The sequence below is a fragment of the Salminus brasiliensis genome, chromosome 18, assembly GCF_030463535.1.
Source record: "Salminus brasiliensis chromosome 18, fSalBra1.hap2, whole genome shotgun sequence".
In the NCBI taxonomy this organism is placed as follows: Eukaryota; Metazoa; Chordata; class Actinopteri; order Characiformes; family Bryconidae; genus Salminus; species Salminus brasiliensis.
The window spans coordinates 20,985,758-21,006,577 of NC_132895.1; the positions used below are offsets into that span (position 1 = coordinate 20,985,758).

At 44.5% G+C, this 20,820-nt stretch overlaps 2 protein-coding genes across 6 annotated transcripts in view; both read right to left on the minus strand.

Moving 5' to 3' along the window:
- Positions 1-861: 861 nt before the first annotated feature.
- Positions 862-4,388, minus strand: eif4ebp3 (eukaryotic translation initiation factor 4E binding protein 3). Its single transcript, XM_072662000.1, has 3 exons — positions 4,052-4,388; positions 2,806-2,970; positions 862-1,363 (listed from the first exon to the last, which is right to left on the minus strand). Exons 1-3 carry the CDS (start codon positions 4,182-4,184, stop codon positions 1,332-1,334), a joined length of 330 nt encoding a protein of 109 aa, XP_072518101.1. The 5' UTR covers positions 4,185-4,388; the 3' UTR covers positions 862-1,331.
- Positions 4,389-6,486: 2,098 nt separating this feature from the next.
- Positions 6,487-20,820, minus strand: part of ankhd1 (ankyrin repeat and KH domain containing 1) — a 29,353-nt gene continuing 15,019 nt past the window's right edge. For 2 of the 5 annotated variants that reach the window (XM_072662462.1, XM_072662459.1), the window contains exons 6-34: positions 20,483-20,716; positions 20,257-20,351; positions 19,676-19,913; positions 17,367-17,558; positions 17,162-17,271; positions 16,990-17,077; positions 16,731-16,858; positions 16,199-16,342; positions 15,925-16,027; positions 14,796-15,701; positions 14,440-14,570; positions 14,112-14,223; positions 13,879-14,024; positions 13,559-13,701; positions 13,190-13,403; positions 12,810-12,985; positions 12,532-12,694; positions 12,339-12,434; positions 12,117-12,233; positions 11,751-11,916; positions 11,145-11,646; positions 10,729-10,884; positions 10,471-10,620; positions 8,719-10,370; positions 8,408-8,593; positions 8,025-8,279; positions 7,676-7,851; positions 7,269-7,433; positions 6,487-7,070 (exon numbers count right to left, since the gene is read on the minus strand). In XM_072662462.1, coding sequence (XP_072518563.1) covers positions 7,011-7,070; positions 7,269-7,433; positions 7,676-7,851; positions 8,025-8,279; positions 8,408-8,593; positions 8,719-10,370; positions 10,471-10,620; positions 10,729-10,884; positions 11,145-11,646; positions 11,751-11,916; positions 12,117-12,233; positions 12,339-12,434; positions 12,532-12,694; positions 12,810-12,985; positions 13,190-13,403; positions 13,559-13,701; positions 13,879-14,024; positions 14,112-14,223; positions 14,440-14,570; positions 14,796-15,701; positions 15,925-16,027; positions 16,199-16,342; positions 16,731-16,858; positions 16,990-17,077; positions 17,162-17,271; positions 17,367-17,558; positions 19,676-19,913; positions 20,257-20,351; positions 20,483-20,716 — 7,004 coding nt within the window. In that variant the 3' untranslated portion in view covers positions 6,487-7,010. Of the gene's footprint in view, positions 7,071-7,268; positions 7,434-7,675; positions 7,852-8,024; positions 8,280-8,407; positions 8,594-8,718; positions 10,371-10,470; positions 10,621-10,728; positions 10,885-11,144; positions 11,647-11,750; positions 11,917-12,116; positions 12,234-12,338; positions 12,435-12,531; positions 12,695-12,809; positions 12,986-13,189; positions 13,404-13,558; positions 13,702-13,878; positions 14,025-14,111; positions 14,224-14,439; positions 14,574-14,795; positions 15,702-15,924; positions 16,028-16,198; positions 16,343-16,730; positions 16,859-16,989; positions 17,078-17,161; positions 17,272-17,366; positions 17,559-19,675; positions 19,914-20,256; positions 20,352-20,482; positions 20,717-20,820 lie in introns of all 5 variants that reach the window. The other 3 variants (XM_072662460.1, XM_072662458.1, XM_072662461.1) reach the window with 2 other exon arrangements.

The following is a 20,820-nucleotide window of genomic DNA, read 5'->3' on the forward strand; positions in this document are numbered from 1 at the left end:
CAGAGTACCGCGCATCCTGCTGACTCCAGCTCAGTTTTTTAAAAGCTTTTTATTATTAAGATCATATAGCTCTAGCATTTTATTATTGCTGACAACATAGATCAGAACAAGCAAACAAAATATTACTGAACTTAATTAAATTAACTAAAGATTAGAGCTGAATGGATCGCATCTCTAAACAGAACATTTTATATACTTTTATATAATGAATCAATACGTTAATTATATTTAATAATAAATGTCTTTATTTTAAACAGTTTATTGCAGAGTGAAATAGCGGTTTGCTAAGTAAAGTATGTTTTGACATGTTAATGTATCATTTCTCTTTAAAAAATAACTGCTGGGTTGCCAGACAAACCGTCTACAACCAGGGCTGGGTATGAAAAAGAGAGGTTGGAAAAGGTCCTAAAGCTGTACAAATGTTGCCCAGTGAACATTAAGGAAAAATATAGGATATGGACCCTTCAATCTCCACGGAACCACCAGCAGTTCTAGACTTTAAGTCCTCACTCCAATACTCTTACAACAACCAACCAGTTTGCATGTAGTTAGTACAGACTAAAGTTCAACTGTAATTGTAATAAAAAAATGCAAGTAATCCAGTACAGGCTTTATTTCCAAACAAGCTGGAGCACGTCTTATTCCATGTGCGTTATCATCTGATTCTCAGTCCAAACAGCTGACCATGTGAGGTTATACACCATTTATAAAAAAATAAATAAAAAAACATAAAAAATAAAAAAACTTTTGGGCTCCTATATGTGAACCAGTGTTCATCCTTAATGATAACTTTAAAAGCTGCTCAACTCCTTGGTTTTAAAGAGTAAATGTAGAAACAAGAACAGATACTAGTCAAGGTAATTCAATTTTCTGCTTTATTGAAAATTGTGTCATTCTGTACCATGTAACTGAACAGTAGTCATTACAAAATATTTGCAACAGCTCAGCACAAGATACAGACTTCCATGACCATAAAAGGCCATTGTCATCCCACTGATGAACCAGTACAAAAAAGCTGCATTGGAAAAATGCATGTAATTACATTTCTGTTGTATGTAAAGTAGTAAAGAGGGCACAGAATCAGAGCCTCACAATAACAGAGGTTAGTCACTCATTAAATCCCAAATTTCCACCAAACTCAAAATGCATCACCTCACCTCAGAGGTTAACCATCTCGGAGTATTTCATTATTCAATATGAAGAAGAAAAGAAAAAAAAAAAAAAAAGACATGGAGGCACTGCAAAGAAAGGAACCCATGGTTCCTCTAATCAGGAGCGCTGACAGAAAGGGCTGCAACAGGTGATTTCTCCATAGGAGCTTCATCAAAGGTTCAGATGTCAATCACAAACTGGCTGTCTTCAACTGCAGAGGGAGAGAGAGGGGGTGAGTGAGTTTACAGACTGAGAGTGTGACCTCTACGTCTCAGTCATGCCCCACACGTGGTGTAATGTACACAGCAAGGCTTACCCACCCCGATACAAAAAGCCACATGTCAACAGAGATCTCTCACATTTTTGCTTGCTTTTCTCATGAAACAGTGGCTCAGTCTCCTTGAAATGCACTACTGTTGAAAGGTTTGGAGTGTTTTTTTATTCCACCATTAACCATAAATGGTTTTACAGACCATGTAAAGTTACACGAGTCACGAGTGCTAAGGTACATGAGTTGCCAACACTCTGCTGACTCAATAACTGCAGAGTTCCAAACCTCCTCTGGTGTTAATATTAGCACAACAACTGGAGCTTCATTGCTTGGGTTTCCTTAATTTACCAAGCATATTGCTCAGGGTTGGATGGAATGGTGTAAAGCCCATCGCCACTGCACTGGAGCAGTGCAAACGTGTTCTGGGGAGTGACGAATTACGCTTCTCTATCTGGCAGTCTGATGGACAAGTCTTGCGAGTTTGGTGAAGGTCAGGAGAACGTTACCTGCCTGACAGCATTGTGCCAACTGTAAAGTTTGGTGGAGGAGGGATAATGCTATGGGGTTGTTTTTTATGCCCCTTATTCCAGTGAAGAAAAATCTTAATGCTTTGGCAAAACAAGACAAGGGAATGCCCTTTTTTGTTTCAGCATGACTAAGCCTGAGTGCAAGGTCCATAAAGGCATAAAGGCATGATTGGGCGAGTCTGGTGCGGAAGAACCTGACTGGCCCGCACAGAGCCCTGACCTTAACCTCATCAAACACCTCCGGGAGAGCAGGAGGGGAGCAGGCCAGGCCTTCCCTTCCACTCACTCTTAAATGTTCACGCTGAACACTCTTACTAGTTAAAATGATCTTAATGGGGATTGCCACTGATTTTTTACACTGAACTTTTTCCATCATTGATTTCCACATATTCGAACAATGTGAATGTGAAACAGTCACTAAGAGTGGTTGGATGTGTGATTATTCACAAAAACATAGTTGTGAGCAGCAAATTTCCTGAATATTATTATATTATATTATATTATATTATATATATATATATATATATATATATATATATATATATATATATATATATATAGATAGATAGATAGATATTATATTTCCTGAAAACACTGATTCCAAACCTTTGACCAGCAGCGTATACTCAACATTATTCCACCTCAGATCTGACAGCCAAAGTTTCAGCTGTTTCTTTATTAGTTTTACATGCAGAAACGTGCTCCTCAAGTTTTGCTAAACAAAGGGGCGCACGTGCAGTTAAGCCCGAAAATACCTCGAGCCAGGACATGTGCGAGAGACATCAGGTGCAGAACGACAGAGAGAGAGCGAGATAAAGAAAGAGATATATAGAGAGAAGAGCATAAGAGTCTCACCAGGGAGGTCCTTGCAGTCCTCCTCGTGCTCTGGCAGTTTGCCCAGTGTATGGGCAGAGGGCATGGTGACCCCTGGAATGTGAGGGAGACAGCATGGTGGGGTCCGTGCGATTGGGGAATTCCGGCATTCCAGGAGAAACTTCCTGTCATAGATAATTCTGGTTCCTGCAATAAAAAAAAAATAAATAAAAAAAAGGTGAGATGTTTACATCATGTGGAGTAAAATGGTCTCCATGTGAAGCAAGATAAAGCCAAAAAGAATGGCTGGCAAGAGTTCTCACAGTACACTGGCTGCGATTTACTTTTCTCTATCTATCATGTGCTTTTCCTCAAGGCCTGGACAGTGTTCAGATGAAGGATATAGGAAAACATGTTATGCAACACAAGCAGCAGCAGCAGCAGCAGTACGGCTGGTGTGGTATGGCCCAACCCAGAGGGGTGGAGAGCAAGAGAGGGGAGCTGATTGGGGTGCTGTGTGTGGAGAAAAGTACAGTTAAGGACAAGGTGGCCCTGTTTACGTGAACTGTGTTAACCCAAGAACACTCCACACTATAGAAGGGGGGGGGGGGGGGGGGGGGGGGGTAACAACATGAGGTTGACGGCACCGCCAAGGACAGATTTATCACTTATCACTTATGCACACTTATCTAAAATCAGTTCACTGCAGTTAATGCTCGTATTAGCAAAGATGATGAAGATAAAACCTAAAAATGGGCTGCAAATCAGTGATCTCGCTTTTAACACAGTTCAGTGGTGTTTGGCCAGTGCTCCTACGGCCACACAGGGACCGAAACACAATGGCGTGACTTTGAAAATGTAAACAAACATGTGGCACCTTGCCAACTGATGCTGCAACTCTGAGCTTCACCTCTGTGTAGCTCACTGTAGAGGACTGCCGACATGTCTCCAGAGCTTCGAATGGTCTTCAGCATACTGACCCCAGAAAATTAGGGCCGTTCTCCATTTCATTTTTACTCAGGTCAGACCTGGAGACCCCATCCTTTGTGCACACCCAGCATGGGGTCCCAAAGACTGGACTGAACACCCCTGAGTTAAGCCACAGGTCAGACTTAACAACAGTTCTTGTGGTTAATATCCTCATGACCATCATAATGTGGCCGGAGCCCTAGATCAGCATGTTTGCTCCAAGAGGCTGGGAAGATTTTAGCAGAGCAATGTGAGGGCATTCAGAGTAGAGCATAGATCTGGCTGTGAAGATACACACAACACAAGCGTGGAGACCTACCTCCAGGAGTGGTGGAGAAGAGGGTTCCTCCAGGGGTCTGGCTGTAGGAGTCGGGAAGAGGAGACCAGCTTTTAGCGTCTACAGCTCGGCTAGGAATGGGGCAGCCTGAGGACGCTTCACAGACACTCGACATGGTTTCCGTTCCTAACGAACAGTCAACTTCAAGAAGCTACCGTGAGTTCACGGACGCCTAGGAGGGGTTTCGAGCCTCAGATCTCCACGCCAGGTTCTGCCTCGGGTCTCGGGTCTCGGGTCTCGGGTCTCTTGCCTGGGTCCCTCTGTGCTCCACGGATTAAAGCCCGCAGTCGAGCGAGCGAGCGAGCCGCGCGCTTTTGGAGCCTCTGCGGGGGCGGGGCATGGAGGGGCGCTGACGTAACAGCAGCGAAAGGGAGACGGTCCCCGCTGCAGAACCTGTGAGATCAGGGGAGGGGTAAAGGGAGCAGGGCTGGACTGGTCGACTAAGTTGACAAAGGCTACGGCAACTACGTGCAATCGTGATGAGGTAGAACCTCCTTAAAACACACATGATCATTTTAACAGTGGACTACACACTAGACACTACAGTGTTTGGGTAAAATCACTTGTAATCGAGGTTTATTTAAGGAGCAAGATATCTAGATGGAGCTGCATGGTGGCAGAGTGCAGCTTCTGCGATTTTTAAGGTGGAACAGAAAATCGGAATAATCCAGAGCCCTGTAGAGAGTAGAAAAAGACACTTAAATCGTTCCCACAGTTAAATAAATTGTTCCCTCAGACTAATCACTCACTGATTTAATGCAAATTTATGTAGCATTTTTACCTTAAAATAACCTCAAAATCATGATGCGCCACTTAGCTTAGATCATCGTCACTCTGGGCTCGGCCCACTACCAACTGTGTATATTACTACATAATTCTGGAGAAGCTGGCACGACAAAGCTCGCCAGAGCCGCGTAATTCTGCATTACTAATACTGTACTAATACTCGGCCCGCATGCTATATACATCCACAGTAGCAGGGCTGTTTCTCTCAAATGTCCAGAAATGCATGTAAGCGTGTCCTCTTCAAGGGCTGGCTTATACTGTAGTGCACTTCCAGACTGTAGGGGGAGCCCAGAAGCAAGACAAACCAATTCTTGCACAAGCCGCTTTACTAAAAGTTCCCAGAAGGGAGGGCTTAGTTACTTTTAAATTGAAGGAAGGTTTGAAGTCTTTAAAATCTTTTTCTGCCTTGATACTTACAGGCTCTAGAGAATAAGAAGCGCCTTTAGCTTCAACTAAAAGACGTTAGTTAAGATTGTTGTTAAAGGCTTAGTTATTAGCAAGTATAAAACTTTGAGCTCAAATGGCAGAGGAAAAGAGAAAGGAGATGGGAGGTTGGTGTCAATGTTTATGCCATTTTAACTTATTAATAAATAACATATACCTCATCTATGAATAACTATAACATTTTGATATAAAGGAATGCAGAAGGTACGTTTTAATGCTTAGGACAAAATAGCTTCCAGAAATTCATCTCTGCATTGCAAATGTAAAACAGTGCAACACTTTCAACACTGTCTTCAAATGATAGATTTTCCATATAATATAAAAAACACGCCACAAGACCTATTCAACTGATTCAATGCCTTCAAGCACTAGACTGCAGCCGCAGCATTTCTGCAAATTACATTTAACAAACATTTACAATCAAATATTACCTTTCTAACAAAGATTACCCCCCCCCCCAGTCTTAAACTGTCCAGTTCTGGTGAGCCTGACCCCACTGTAGCGTCAGCTTTCTGTTCTTGGCCGACAGCAGAGGAACCTGTTGTATCCCATCCATCTCAAGTTTTGGCATGGAGTAATAGCCTTTCTGTCTCTCCAAACAGTCTAGCCATGCTCCGTTTACCTCTCGACGAATCACACCACACTCGGTTTGAAGTGAACCTTCCCTGAAGCTGCTGTCCATATCATGATCAACATATTTTATGCACTGCAGTGCTGCCACACCGCATTAGATAATTGCATGAACGTACAGGTAGTCCTAATAAATTGCTTGGTAAGGGATCAACTTAAAGAACGACATAAAAATGGGACTCAAGAGCATTAAACGAGAACTACTTGCGTTTTTTAAAGTAAAAGTTGAATGAATTTTTCAGTACTCTGAGATCAAATACTATGCAACACCTGTTATTTGAAGAAAAAACAAAAAAAAACACAAAAACAAAAAACCCAACTTCAGATCAAACGCATGTGAAAGTGCACCCCCTGTCTGCAGGAGTTAATGTAGTGATCTCATTTCAGCCTTGTGTGCAGCTGGACCATCTACAGCTTATTTAAACAGTCACCTCTGATAAAGATGAAGGCTACAGACGCTCACATGATTATTTTTCATCAATCATTGAGTCTCCAGCTTTGTTTAAAAAAAAAAAAAAAAAAAAAAAAAAAAAAAAAAAGGTATGACACCATGGGGATACATTTCCAACTTTTTATTGAATATTAAGGTAAATATTTCACATTAATACAGGCTACATAAAGTAGAGCCACTATACGACATGAAATTTACTCTCATTTTAACCCTTTTTCAGTATGTAAACAATTATACATGTATTTACCACTCTAAAAGGTCTGATTTCTCTCTTTATGTAATCATCTAGTTCTTGGCCGAGTATAAATAGCGCACTGTCCTATTGAGCCCTGCAGACCAAGAACACTTTATGTGGGGCTTAAATGTCAAAATGGCTATACTACTCAGAGAATGTATCCTGTTGAACAGGCAATCGTTTTGTTCTTAGACTGTGGTAAACACGTTAAAGCCCACACTGGATTCTTTCTTTTTAGTTAGGCACATCAAAGGTGTCCGTCTCTCAAATTTCATAACTTTAATTTTTTTTAAGGGGACACTCCTAGGTTAACATTTTGGTAATTATGTAATTATCTTGTTCTTTAACGTGTATTTCTTGTTACTGCTCCTATGCCTCTCAATCTCTAGGTGTGTTTAGTTGACATGATTCAGATGCACATTTCCCACGTGAGGGGCCCAAGTCCCAGGCCAGACCTGAAACAAAAAGGTTTTAACAGTCAGAAAAGGTGACAACTACAGAAACATTAAGATCAGTATTTTCCCCCAAGGCTGGTCTAGAATCTTGAGGTCAATATTGATCATTCAATGATAAAAAGTCAAAGTGATTGATCAAATGCATTTTTTTCTGTTTTTACTGGCTCTCAACAGGACAAGGTCACTCAGAACACTTACCTGCTGTGGGTCTGAATTCTCAGCCGAGTTGGGGACGACTTTCAAGATGGGGTTCCAGGCAGGGTCGGTGGTGTGAAGTCCATTGTACATGGGGCCTCCAGGACCCTCAGTCATCTGAGGGTGAGGAGGGATCATCGTGCCACCATACATCGACATCGGCAACCCCTGAGCACATTGAACAGACAGATCACAAGAAAATCAACTTAAAACTTAAACTAGCTGAAACTGTTTTTTAATCAAGAATCCCTCTAGCTGGGAGCTGATTTGATAGTCTGAAAACATGATTACATTAATTTAAACTAATATAATTCCTCGACATTCCATCAGTCTAGACTTTCCAAGCAGATTATGAAAGAATCTCCTCAGTGTATTCTTTGTGTTCTAACTGTCAGCTATAGCACTCAAACCTTGGGGAAATCCATGAAGTTAGTGGGCATGGGCTGGTGGAAGGTGTTGGAGGGAGCCACAATGCCGGTGTCATCTCGCTCCATAGCCTGGTGCTGGGAAAAGGCTGACTGCTCCTGCATTTGTTGGTGCATCATAGGCCCTCCCATCAGGGGCTGAGACCAGCCTGACATCGCCTCTGTGGAAAGGATGGGGAAAATAAATAAATAAACAAAAACATTTCAAACCCAAATACAAGCCATTATGCAGGTATAGGTTTTAGCACCACAGCTTAGACCAAAGTCTAGCTAAATATACCTACTAAAACAGGACAGAACTATATTTTCCTCCCATTTCCTTTGCTTGACTTACCAGAGGCACTGCCCACTCCGAATGACCAGATACCACCCTGTCCAACTGGTGGTGTGTAGCTGGTGGGCAGCATTGTGTGGTTGACGGATCCTGTCTGCCGGATGCGAGCCAGGCGTTCTGTGCCAATGGGCGGGGGCACTTTGCGGTCCTGCTGGCTTGAGCTGCTGGGCTTGGCTTGGATCAAGGCAGGGGTCACGGTAGACGTGCACAAAGGGGACGATGCTCCAGATGACACAGAGGGCACAGGAGACTCACCTAAATACATGGGGGGGAGGAGATGAATCGAACGCACTTATTCATATAAAAATAAATAAATAAATAAATAAATAAAAGGTTGCAGGTCATGTTTAAAAGGAGAGAACACTGAATAAAAAGTTACTTACTTATTCTCGTACAAGATGTAGAGGCGCTCCAAGGATGAGGGGAGAAGTGCTGGCGACTAAAGGAGGGCGTTCCGACAGGAGCTGGGCCCGGAAGGAACACAGGGCTGGCTGACATGCTTGGGGCAAAGCTGGTGAGCGCAGTTGAAGAGGAGATGGAATTGCCAGTGGGATCCATTGGGTGCATTCCTAATAAACCAAGATACTTAAGTTACATGGAAATCATTTTTTTTGTACATGAGCTCAAATCATAAATATTGTAGCTGGAATGCCCAAACATTATGTCTGCCTTTTCTTCAGTCTCTGATACTTACCAATGGGGCTAGAGACCATTCTCTGGGAGGTGCAGCGATACCCTGGTGCCTTGGAGCCATCAGGAGGAGCCATGGTGCTCTCCATCTGTCCCATACCTCCCATGTAAGCAGGTGGGGCACTGTAGGGCTGTTCTGGCGGAGTGCGTGTGGGAAGATGACATGCTCCCCACACCTGGTTGTTGCCCACCTGGTTGCTGTCAAAAATGCTGCTGAAATGATTGAAAAGAGCCGCAGGACCAAAATTTGGAGGCAACTGAGCCTTCCCACTGTGGAGGTGCATCTGAGAGCCGTTCATCACGCTCATTGTGGAGGACATCTGCAGGGAGGGGGGCGGCATGCTGGCAGCAGCCAAACTGGGTGGGGGAGGCTGCTGCTGCTGCTGTTTGATAGGCTCCTGTGTTGCGCCTGGGGGCACATACACAGACTGCGGATCTTGCAGAGGAGCTCCAGGAGCCATGGGGTAGTAGGGCCCCGGGGGCTGCATCCGGGGTGACACCCCGGGTGCTGCCGGCGTGGCGTAATGAGGTAAGGTGCTGCTGGTGTTGGTGAGGGTGCTGCTGCAGGTGGGTGGTGCAGGACGAGAGACTGGCAGAGTTTGGCCAGGTTGGGATGTGGAAGAGGAACTAGGCTCTGTGCTGGAGGTAAAGGGTAGGGGTAGCTGCTGTCTGCCTTCTGACTGCATTTGCAGCGCAGGCTGTGCCGAGGGAGACGCAGGGAAGTGCAAGGGGGCAGAAGGACTAGGGCCCTCACATGGGGCGCCCGAAACAGGAACTGCCAGGTCAGCTGGTTTCTCTTTAGCAGGTGTGCCAATGGCAGCAGGCTCTGGCTTGGGGGCTGGGGGATGCTGTGAAGGTGGGGCAATTGGGGCAGGCGGAGATGGAGGGGACGTAGAAGTAGTGGGGGCACAGCTGATGGGAACAGGTGGAGCCTGTGCAGCAGAAGTACTGCTGGCAGTGGTGGCGATGGCAGGTGCAGCCCCAGACTTGGGCTCAGTAGAGAAAAGCTGTTTCCTAACCGAGGTGGGTGTAGGGGTGTTTGAGGGAGCAGTGTTGGTGGGAGAGGCAGTAGAGCCAGGGGTGACAGCAGCAGTTGACGCTGGGGCAGGGTGCTCAGCGGTTGCCGGGGTAGAGTTAGAAGGACGCGGGGCAGCACTGCCGGTGTGTTTGGGTGAGCTATTAGCGCTGCCGGGGCTTACAGGACGCACAGGAAACGGGCCCCACGTGTTGGGCGAGGGAGAAAAGGTTCCACCAAACTGTGCCATGGGCAGACGGGGGTGACGGATCTGGTGCATGGTCTGAGCTGCTAGTATGGCCAGCTGGGGGTGCGTGTAGGCCAATGGAGGCAGAGAAACAAAGGGGGGTCTGACACCAGGTGCCATGTTTTTGCCCATTTTGCTTGCTTGCTGAGCGCTCGAGTTAGAGGAGGACTGGAAAGACACATTGGAGGAGGGCACAACTGACGGCAGGCCTTTTGAAGTGGCTGCAGTGGTGCTCGTGGCTCCTGTGGAGGTGGTGTAGGTGGAGCCAATTTTGGTGTTGGTGCCAGGCTGGCGAATGTGGTTGCGAGGAATCAGGTCCTCTAGCTCTTTGGCAGGGTCCTGGATCAGTGCATTGATCAGTTGGACAGCGTGCCGTGTTGACTCTGTGCCACCTCTGAAAAACAGTGGACAAAAAGTGTAAAAAAGTGTACACACTACTGAAGGTCACAAGTAAATGACAAAAAAAGTGAAAATAAGCAGAATAAGATCTGCACCTGATAGTGATCATTCTCTCTCCATTTTTGTCCTTCTGTTTGTCAACATCTATGTGTGCACCTGTCACATCTTGAATAGCTGTGATGTTGCAGCCACCTCTGCCCATGATTCGGGACACCACAGATGCTGGGACTGAGAGCTTCTTTGACCTGAGGGGAGAGGAAAAAAAAATAATAAGTGTAAAATGAAATTTCAGCATCTTTCTGATAAACGTAATGCAAAAGACGACGACTCAACAAGTGTGTTTAGGTGCTCACCTTCGAACAACCTCTTTCCATCCGTCCTCTCTCTTCTGTCCCCTCTTGGGACTGGTGAGGTTCATTTTACTGTTGGGTGAAGTGACTGGCAGTGAAATGGTCTTGAGCGAAGAGGGCAGGGAGCTGGAAGGCAGATCACTAATGACTTCATGAGCTCTGTAATGGAAAATATTGAATTACAGAGAACTAATCTAACACTACTGTAATGGTAATAAATATTGGATAAAAGGCATCTTTAAAAAGGTTTAATGTAAGGCTCTGGAGATTATTAGAAAAGGACTAATGTTCAACTGCGTTTGTACTTTGAAACATTCTAGGCTTTATGCTTATAATGCCCTTATGACGCATGAGCCTTTCTGCTTATAGTAAAAATCATATGAATCCCAACTTATGTGCAAGAGTGAAATAGTTCTTACTTCTGTTGTGGTTTAGAGATGGACACCGTAACTTTCTCCTCCCGGGAGGTGGGCAGCAATAGGCTCTGCCGCTTCTCAGTCGTAGGTAGAGGCTGGCTGGACCCTGTAGGGGCTGAGGATGAAGATGAGGAGGACGATGAGGAAGGCAGGTCAGCCAGCTCCTGGCTTTTACTGCCATTGCTGCTCTCACTGTTGCAGTCAGTGCTGTCCAGGTTGTCTGAGTCACTGGTCCCTCCCGGTGCCCCACCACCTCGTGGTTCACCATGGATCTTGTTTTTGTCAGCCTTCTGCTGCGCCAGCGCCACCTGGGGGTCCTGGAGTATGATAGGCTCATTGTGTGAATCCTTGGTCTTGTTCTTCTTATTCTTGCGGTTGGTACTGGGTGTGGTAGCCACGTTGGCACGCTTCTTGCCAAAGGCATTGGTGAAGGTGGTAGAGGTTGCAGAGATGCCAATGGTGGTGGTAGTAGTGGCGCTTGGGGGCTCAATGGGGACCTCCACCTCTGCAGATGCAGACAAATAACGATTAAGAAAGAGCATTCTATGTATGGTAAAATAGTAGAGCAAGGAAATACAGAACAATACAGAAGTACAATGATCCATTTACCTTCAGCAGAGTCCTCCTTCTGGTCCTGTGCCTCAGAAAACACATCCTTCACTTTTGCCTCCTCTTCTTCCAGCTTTTTCTTCTGCTCCTCCTTCTTCTTTTTGCGCTTCTCTTTGCGCTTCTCCCTCTTTGCTGCCAGAGCTTGTTTTTTACTTTCTTCACGGGACTATGGTCAAACAAAGGAATAGATCAGTGAATCAGTTTCACCTTATGAGAGCAAATTTTTCCCACCCATCAAATCATGTGTTCCAATTCAAAACTGTTAAAAAGGCTACTACAACCACAAGCAACTGTACCTACAGTACTTTTGTGGGTATGTTATTTATATAATAAAGTTCCAGTAATGACTTTTAAGCCAAAGCACACCTTTTCAAGATCAAGCTCCTTGAGCAGAATGCTTGCATTCTTGTTCGCCTCAGCAGCCTGCTGGTCTTTGGCTTTGACAATGGTCTCCATGCACTGATGACACTTCTTTAACATCTCCTGGGAACACAGGACAGATTTAGAAAATGTCTACACCAAACATTTCAAACCAACCAACAAAACAAACTTAACCCATGAGGTCCAAAATAATGTTTCACTCAATACCTTGTCTGTGATTGTGGCAATGTATCTCATGCACTCAATGTCAGAGGGGAACTGATTCACTTCCTTCACCAAGTACTGAACCACTTTCACATGACCCTAAAAAATGAAAAAGGAAAATAATACTTTATATTTCTCTTTTACCTGTGATCTACTACCCCAAATAAGTCTTTGATCAAAAACCCAATGTGCACACCTTACGAAATGCTGCCATGAGAGGGGTGATCTTGCGGTTGTCTGCTGCATCAACATCAGCACCGGCCTGCACCAGTAGCTGCACTACATCAAAATGGCCCCCATTTGCAGCCAACCACAGAGGAGTGTTCCCCTTCTTATTACGCACGTCAATGTGAGCCCCTCTATTGAACGAGACACAGAAAAGAGCAATTCAGTGATTTAAATATGTAGTAAAAACAAAAACAAAAAAAATTAATAAAATCAACAGCCTATTCTTAGAAGCTGACATTTAATTACCTGTTAATGAGGAGCTCACAAAACTTGTAGTGACCCTTGTCTGCAGCAATGGTCAGGGCGGTGTCACGGGACGAGGGGACGGGAGGGGCGTTGACATCTGCACCTTTATCCAGCAGCACTCGGCCTACCTCAGCATAGCCACCAGAAGCAGCTTCCATAAGAGGGGTAAGTCCCGTCTGTGACAAAGTATGAGGATTACTCCAGAGAGCAAAGGAATACACAAATGCACTAGAAATATAATTTGACAGTTTTATAGAACAAAGTTGAAGCAAATGTTAAGTATGAAACACCACTGCCATTCTATACAGACTAAATAAAATTCTTTCAGTCTTAAGTTTGAGGGTGAGGAACTGAAAGCTAGCTCTAGAATGGCAGCTAACCTTGGCGCGGTGCTCTACGTTAGCCTTGCGGTCCAGCAGAAGGCTGACCACCTCAGCCCTGCCCTGGAAGCAGGCCAGCGTCAGTGCTGTGTTTCGGTTGGTCTCGATCTGAGCATTGATGTCAGAGCCCATGTCCAAGAGCAACTTCACTGCAGGTACGTGGCCATTCATGGCTGCCAGCATCAAAGGAGAGATGCCCAGCTTGCTGCCCGTCCTAGAACGGTCAAAGAGACAGCTGTATTAGTGTAAAGACAGGACATAAAAATGCTAGGTTTCAGGAAAAGGTCACAGCTCACACACAGTTACTCATCATAGTCAACACAGATATGAGCAGGAATAGAAGGAATATAAATGAACACATTATCTGACCTAGAGTTAATCTCCGCTCCAGCGTTGAGGAGGATCTTTATTATATTGACGTAGCCTCCTGAGGCAGCTAGGCTAAGGGGTGTATAGTCGGACACGTTACGATGCTCCTTGTTCGCGCCTCGGAGCAGCAATAGTTCCACCACCTGTAAAGATGGAGCCAGAGGTTACTTTCTCTGCCAAATAAGAGAAAAAAACTGATAAACTAAGGAATGTAATCAAAGCCACAGGACAAATTTCCTGTATCATAACTTTAGTACAGTTTGGTTTCCCGCCTACTGTTACCTATCTCAAAGATGCTACTAGTAGCTTTCTAAACGCACCTCTTGCCTGCCACCTGAACAGGCCAAGGAGAGAGGGGTGTCTTTGGTCCTCTCGGACTGAGCCTCAATGTCTCCTCCTTTGTCCAAAAGGATCTCAACAACGCCAACATGACCTGCAGTGGCAGCCAGGATCAGAGGAGTAAACCCTGTTGACAGAGAGCAAAAACCAAGATCAGATTTTGCTTTGTTTTAATAGGCTAGAGATGGGTGGCATGGTCTGAGTGGAGTCTTACCCTTCTTGTCCCGGTGCTCAATGTTGGCCCCGCGTGCAATGAGCACAGACACAAGCTCCTCATGGCCTCCTGCACAGGCCAGAGTTAGAGCAGTGTCATGATTGCTCTCCGTCTGAGGGGACAAGAAGTAACAGTTAAACAATTGCCATGCCATCAAGCCTGTTTTCATTGTACAAAACCTTTCTTCCCTAAACAATGGGTCATTACAGCAGTTTCTTTAGCTTGGGGAATATCACAATTTCTGTACTCTCTTAATTGTCCCTTAAAAATGGCCAACAACCAAAGCAGTTGTGAATGTGCTGTTTGAAAGGTCATGCTCAAAGCTTACGTGTGCATCGATGTCTACGGACGGGTAGAGCGGGAGCATGGAGGGTGGAGAGACAGTGTTGATGGGCGTCTGTGTTGTGGACTGAGGTATAGGTGAGGTCGTAGTGTTTAACATAGGCACTCTGCTGCTCACTGCTGCAGACAGGAGGAGAATGTTGATCATGAACTTTACTTACCAATAAACAAACAAATAAATAAATAAATAATTTGAAGGCAAACATTGTGAAAAATGTGAGCATAACATCATAAAATATTTTGTCACACACAGTCTAAATCTACGTTGTTTTTTTCTCCCTCCCCAAATAGGATAGGATACCACAAATTAAAAGTTACAGTGGTCAACTCCAGTCCGCTCACCTGCCATGATGTCATCCAACGTGTCTGTGAGCGTTTGTGCTGGCGTGGCCACCATGAGGCCATCAGGCGCCTGTGCGAGGAGGCCAGGCCCCAGGCCTGACAATTGTTGGCCCAGCATCACTCTCTGCAAGTCCGGGCTGCTGCTGCCTGGGTACTCTGCACTGCTGAAGTCTGTGGACTGCTGTGCTGCCAAGGGCTGAATGGGGACAAAGCTGGTCTGCAAAGGGGGAGGCGTGGGACCCTGCATGGTGTGGGGCTGAGGAGGCGGCGGAGGCGGCAGCTGTGCGGACTCACGATACAGGATGGTGTCCACCTGCGGCAACTCAGGGTAGTCTCTTTCTTCCTCATCCTCGTCCTCATCATCCTCATCTTCGTCATCATCCTCCTCATCATCATCGTCATCCTCATCAACAGGAGCCGGTTGGTGGTCCTCCTCATCGAGGTTGCCCTCGCCGTCAGTGCTGGAGCCCAGCTGCGTGGCTTGGAGTGGCAGGGGGGTGCCGGGCGCCTCCACCCCTGCCACCTGGCCCGGCTCCTCCTTGATCCCCTTAGCCTCCATGTACTCTTTGGTGAACTGCTGCTGCGTCTTGAGCTGCAGCTGCCGCTCCACCTTCTGCAGCTCCTTCAGGATCTTCTTCTTTTTCTGTACCTGCTCCTCTCTGCTCTTCTTTAGCTCCTCAATCTTGTCTTTGGTGAGTGGCTCGCCCTGGATCAGCTCTAGTGACTGTAGCTGGGCCTTCTCGATTGCGCTAATGCGCTGACCTAGCTCATTCAGCTTACCTTCCGTTTCCTCCACAATGCACTCCAGTGGTTGGTAAGGGTGGAAAGGTGGTAACAGGTCAGCGTCTAGTCCCCCTGTGGCCACGGTGTTGCCCTGCAGAGAGCTAAGCCTTTGCTTAGACATTCCTGAAGAACAGGGGGGGGGATTATAAAAATATATATATTAAATGAAGATTCCATTTATATACATTTCCATTGTATTAATACAAACAGATATACAACATCTAATTATATGTCAGAAACACGCCATATTCTGATTGTTTATCGCCCACATCAAACTACATAAACTACAAAACTACAAAAACAAACAAAAAACAACAACAACAACAACAAAAAAAAGATAACTAACCTTTGTTTGAGACTGGTGGTGGCGTGGCGATAGTAGAGGGCACTCTGTCTGGCTCCTGTGGGGGTACCACCATGGCCAGGGCTTGGAATGGAACTCGAGGAGCCTGTAGATATGAAACAAATGGAAGAAGTCAATAACCAGAGGTATATTAACTCTTAAAAATGTATCACTGTTTCAATGCAAAGCAAGACCCTCTAAAAAGTCTAATTGTCTGTCATACATTGTCATATGAAAGCTTCTGGATTATTACCGCACACTGAAAAGAAAAATTCACCTGAGACGTGTCATGGGAGGGGGGCGTGAGCTGGGACAGGTCCGGTGCAGGGACTGACAAAATGTTGTTTGGGTAGTCTAGCAGGTAGGACACCACGTTCGTGTGACCACCCTTAGCAGCTTCAATCAGCATTGTGGAACCATCCTATAAGAAAGAGATCAAAGACAAATTAGCACCGAAGAAATCTGTATATAATCTAGCAAAGAAACCTATTAACACTATAGACCGTTTTTCCAATGTAAAATCTACTGCGCATGTCTGTTTCTTTAGTGTTTCTGCATTATTAGCATCATTTTTAAATACCCAGCTGTCGAAGGGACAAGTACATACTTTGGGAGTCACCCAATTGCATAATTAATACGATTTAGACAGAAATGATTAATAAATGCTCAGGTATCTACTACAACAAAGAAACTACTTCCTCTCTACTGCCTGCATTCTCTGAATTTTATTTAATTTTTTTACAGGAATATCACTTCAAATCTTACATAAAATATAATTTTGTAGTAGCAAAGACAATAGCTGAACCCACCTTTAGTCTGTGAGTGGGATCTGCACCATGAGCCAACAACAGCTCCACTACGGCCAGGTGGCCTCCAGCACAGGCCAGAGACACCACAGTGTGATCGTTGTTGGCCGTAGCTCTGTTCACATTAGCACCTGCAAAGCCACATAACACAAACGGCTAATTAGATGAACATCAGAACGTGGTCAGTAAAGAGTACATGTGTGCATACACCGTATGTGTAGTGCAAGTGGTGTAACAACTAATTACTCAACTGGACACTAACCTTTACTGATTAGGAACTGTACAGTGCAGAGGTGTCCTGCTCTAGCTGCTTTCATCAGTGGCGTCCTTCCACCTTCCGACTCATGTTCCTAAAAAGCAAACCATATTACAGAAAGTTACAAACTCCAGCTCCAACATGAGAAAAACAACAAGACAATCTGAAAGGCACAAACCAGGTCAGCCCCAGTCTGAAGCAGCACGTCAGCCACATCTGTGTGTCCGTTTTCACAGGCATACGTCAGCGCTGTGTCCCCCGTGGCTGTAGTGGCATGGACGTTAGCTCCTGCATAGAGATCAACAAAAACATGTGACCCTCAAACTTAATTACAAGAACAGCTATTCATAAAAATTACATACTTGAAATAAGAGAGGTCTCACCAGCAGCAAGCAGGTACTTGACCAGCTCCAGATGCCCCTCCTGTGCAGCCTCCATGAGAGGAGTGGAGCAACCGAGCTCTATGTCCGCGCCAGCTTTGATGAGGAAGTCAGCCACCTCTAAGAAGCCACCGCAGCAGGCCAGAGTCAAGGCAGTCTCCTGCGTCTCCTCTGTCTGAGCGTTGATGTTGGCACCTGTGCAGAGAACACCAGTGAGAATTCATTTTAAAATACAAATAACAGATTCAAAGGCCTATGCATAACATGTAGATGGTTAAAGCCCATATAATTTTTTTTAAATGGATAAAAAGACAGACAGAACATTTAGCTACATAACAATCAGATCTTATTGGCAGTGGGAATTAAGTTCTAATTAACTGACAGCTAGTGCTGGGAGGCACAGTAAAAATGCTATTTCATGATATTTAGAGACCTTTTCACAATTAATAATTTATCACAATACATGTAATCAGACTAAATACATCAGTAGCAACAGATTCTTAAACACTACTATTCGGATCCTCTCTCATACTGAATACAATGATTTTTATTCAGAATCTGCTGCACTTCATCCAATTAAACCAGTCTAATTACACTGTCGGCACTGAAACTTGCAGTGGATCAGTGCTTTTTAGGCACTAACTGTAATCTTGAAATGCTTAGAAAAGCATATAATCACAATAACAAAATTTATTCTGCTATGATAAAAAAATAAAAAATAAAAAAAGCCATTTTGCCCAGCCCTAAAAACTAAACACAGTGAAGCAGGGAGAGATTAATTATCCTTAAACAAAATTCTTCAACATATGCAGGTGGTACTGTAGATCCCCTTTCTCCTAACTTAAAACAATCTGCAGCTTTTATGTTGTGATACCCTAAAGAAAGTAACGCAACTGTGAGTAGGATCTGCACCACGAGCCAACAACAGCTCCACTATGACCAGGTGGTCTCCAGCACAGGCCACCAGACACTATAGTCACTCTACTGCTGAGTGTGCATTCAGAGAACATGCATGCAGCACTTGTACAGCTGATTTCACAAACCCAAATGACAAATAAACAGACATATGTGAGAAATATGGTGAAATATCAGAGGTATACTAGAAAGTTATTAATAGGTCATAATTTGCACGTGTTGTTTGTCCTTAAGAGAGATTAGCCTACTTAAAAAACAAACAAACATGGATTCAGGTTCTCTAATGCTCACTAAAACTAAGGTTCTCTAAAACTCCCTAAAATTCCATCTGATTTTACCTCACTTCTGATTTGTACTTTTTCCAAGATATATTTTTGCAAGATATCATGCAAAAAGTGAACACTTTTTCCCCCTCCAAGTAATAAAGGCAGACATTTTAAACAAGAATTTTAAAATAAACTTGCTACACAACCTTTGTTTAATGCTTTAATATATTAATGGGAAAGAAAACTCAAATGTATACTGCATGAATCAGTGACGATAAATGCAGTTTGGTTTGAAAATGCGCCCATTCAATACGCAAATTCTTGTCACATGTAGACAGCAATAGTTTTCTAAGAAGTATGAATAATGATGGAGTCTGGATTCCACTATAGTGATAATATACTATGAGATTATAATACATTATAAGGTAAAAAATGCAAAAATAGTTGTATAAAACAGGGTTACCCTTTTGACAAAAGAAGCTGTCCTGAATGTACAAAGACATGCACATTTCTGCTCGCCACAAGCAAATCTCACTGCAATTTGACTATCAGGGAACATGGCTGCAAACAGTGCACATGTGTCTTTGCAGGATTTGAATGGATGTGAATCCATTACTTTTAAGGCCATTCGGACCTCCACATTTAGAATGTCTTGGTACTAGCTGCAGAGATCAATATGTGTTTTCAGCCTGAGGGGTTGTATAGGAGTAATGTTAGGCCAGCTATCTGAGGCACTGAAGTTGACAAAGTTGTGGGGATTAAGGATGCCACATGTGCAAGAGTACTCTAGTTCTCCACCTGCAGCTAGCTGATTTCACAGTGCAACACAGCATTGTTACATACATTTGCATTGCTCCGCGTTCACAGACAAAAGCGCTATAAATGTTTCGGCTTGGCCAAAATCAACATTATAAGACACTGAATGTTACATTACGAGCTCTGTGTGAATTAACTTCTGTTGATTCTGTTGATTTCATGGAATATAGCCATCAACATTTCATGCTAAACTAGAACCTGTTTATCACATATCGAATAAAGAATCATTTAGAGATATGATTCCTGACAGCAGATCTTTTTTCACAAGAAACCGAAAAACAGTATAATTCTACCCATCAAGACCAGTGTTTATACCTTGTGCCAGAAGCAGAGCAACCATCTCCTCATGGCCTTCACGTGCAGCTTCCATGAGAGGAGTGTAGCCCTCATCGTTGACCTCCTCTAGGTTGGCCCCCCTTTCAATCAGCAATGCTGCCAGTTCCACATGCCCGCCGCAAGCTGCTAGTGTCAGTGGAGACTCAAACGAATCTGCTGGCATGTTTACCTGTGCACCACTGTCCAACAACAACCGTGCGACTTCTACGTGCCCATCCTACACAGAACACAGAGAAAAAAAGCTCACCGATAATGCTCTGAACATGGCATGGTAATCTTGCCTCTTTATCATGCATGCAGCTCATGTTCAAAATATTTGTTTTTTCTTAGGCTTACATGTGGCACTGTCATTAAAAGAAAGAATAAATAATGGTTCTCAGCGTTTATGTGAGGAGAGTTAACAACCACAGAAAACTGCACACTGCATTCACAGACAGCACTGAGCTAGCTAGCAAGATCTCGGTATGTTTGAAGTGCAAATACAGAGCGGCAGTGATCAAGCTCAGACCTGTAAAACTAGTGTGAATAAAATGAAAAGAAAGAAGAAAAAAAAAAATCACCATGCATGCTTCCATTAGGGCTGTGTGCATCTCATCTGTCTTGTGCTCCTGGTCAGCTCCTGCCTCCAAGAGAAACCGCACCATGTCCAAGTGCCCTGTATCAGAGCCAGAAGACTCATGTTCTGTGCCTTCTCACAGCAAAATATAGACATTTCAACAGCTTGGATACACCTACGTTTGTGTTCATGTGTAGTGTTCAATCTACAGTGGATATTTTAGCACAAACCTTTGTAGCAGGCCAGCGTGAGAGCGCTTTCTTTAAACTCATTGGAGTGTGTGTTGATCCCAGCGCCATACTCCAGGAGGACACGTGCCACCTCCACATGGCCTGCGCTGGCTGCCTCCATCAGAGGCGTGTGGCCATTCTCATTGTGATCTTCAATGTTGGCTCCCTCCTTTAACAGAACTTTGACCACGTCCAGGAAGCCTCCTGCACATGCATATGTGAGCGCAGTGTTACCTAGGAAGCAGGAAAGGAAGACGAGAAGCATGTAAGACGAATGAAACACGAAGGCTTGACTGTGAAGTCTACAAAGCATCCTTTTAAGGTCATCATGACAAAAC

What these genes read in the sequence shown, in the direction of transcription:
- eif4ebp3 (XM_072662000.1), bottom strand. Translation starts at nt 4,184, where the DNA reads ATGTCGAGTGTCTGTGAAGCGTCCTCAGGCTGCCCCATTCCTAGCCGA. An exon ending in CTTCTCCACCACTCCTGGAG is followed by an intron (nt 2,971 to 4,051) that starts GTAGGTCTCCAC and finishes TTTTTATTGCAG; the next exon opens with GAACCAGAATTATCTATGAC. An exon ending in GGACTGCAAGGACCTCCCTG is followed by an intron (nt 1,364 to 2,805) that starts GTGAGACTCTTA and finishes CTCCCTCTGCAG; the next exon opens with TTGAAGACAGCCAGTTTGTG.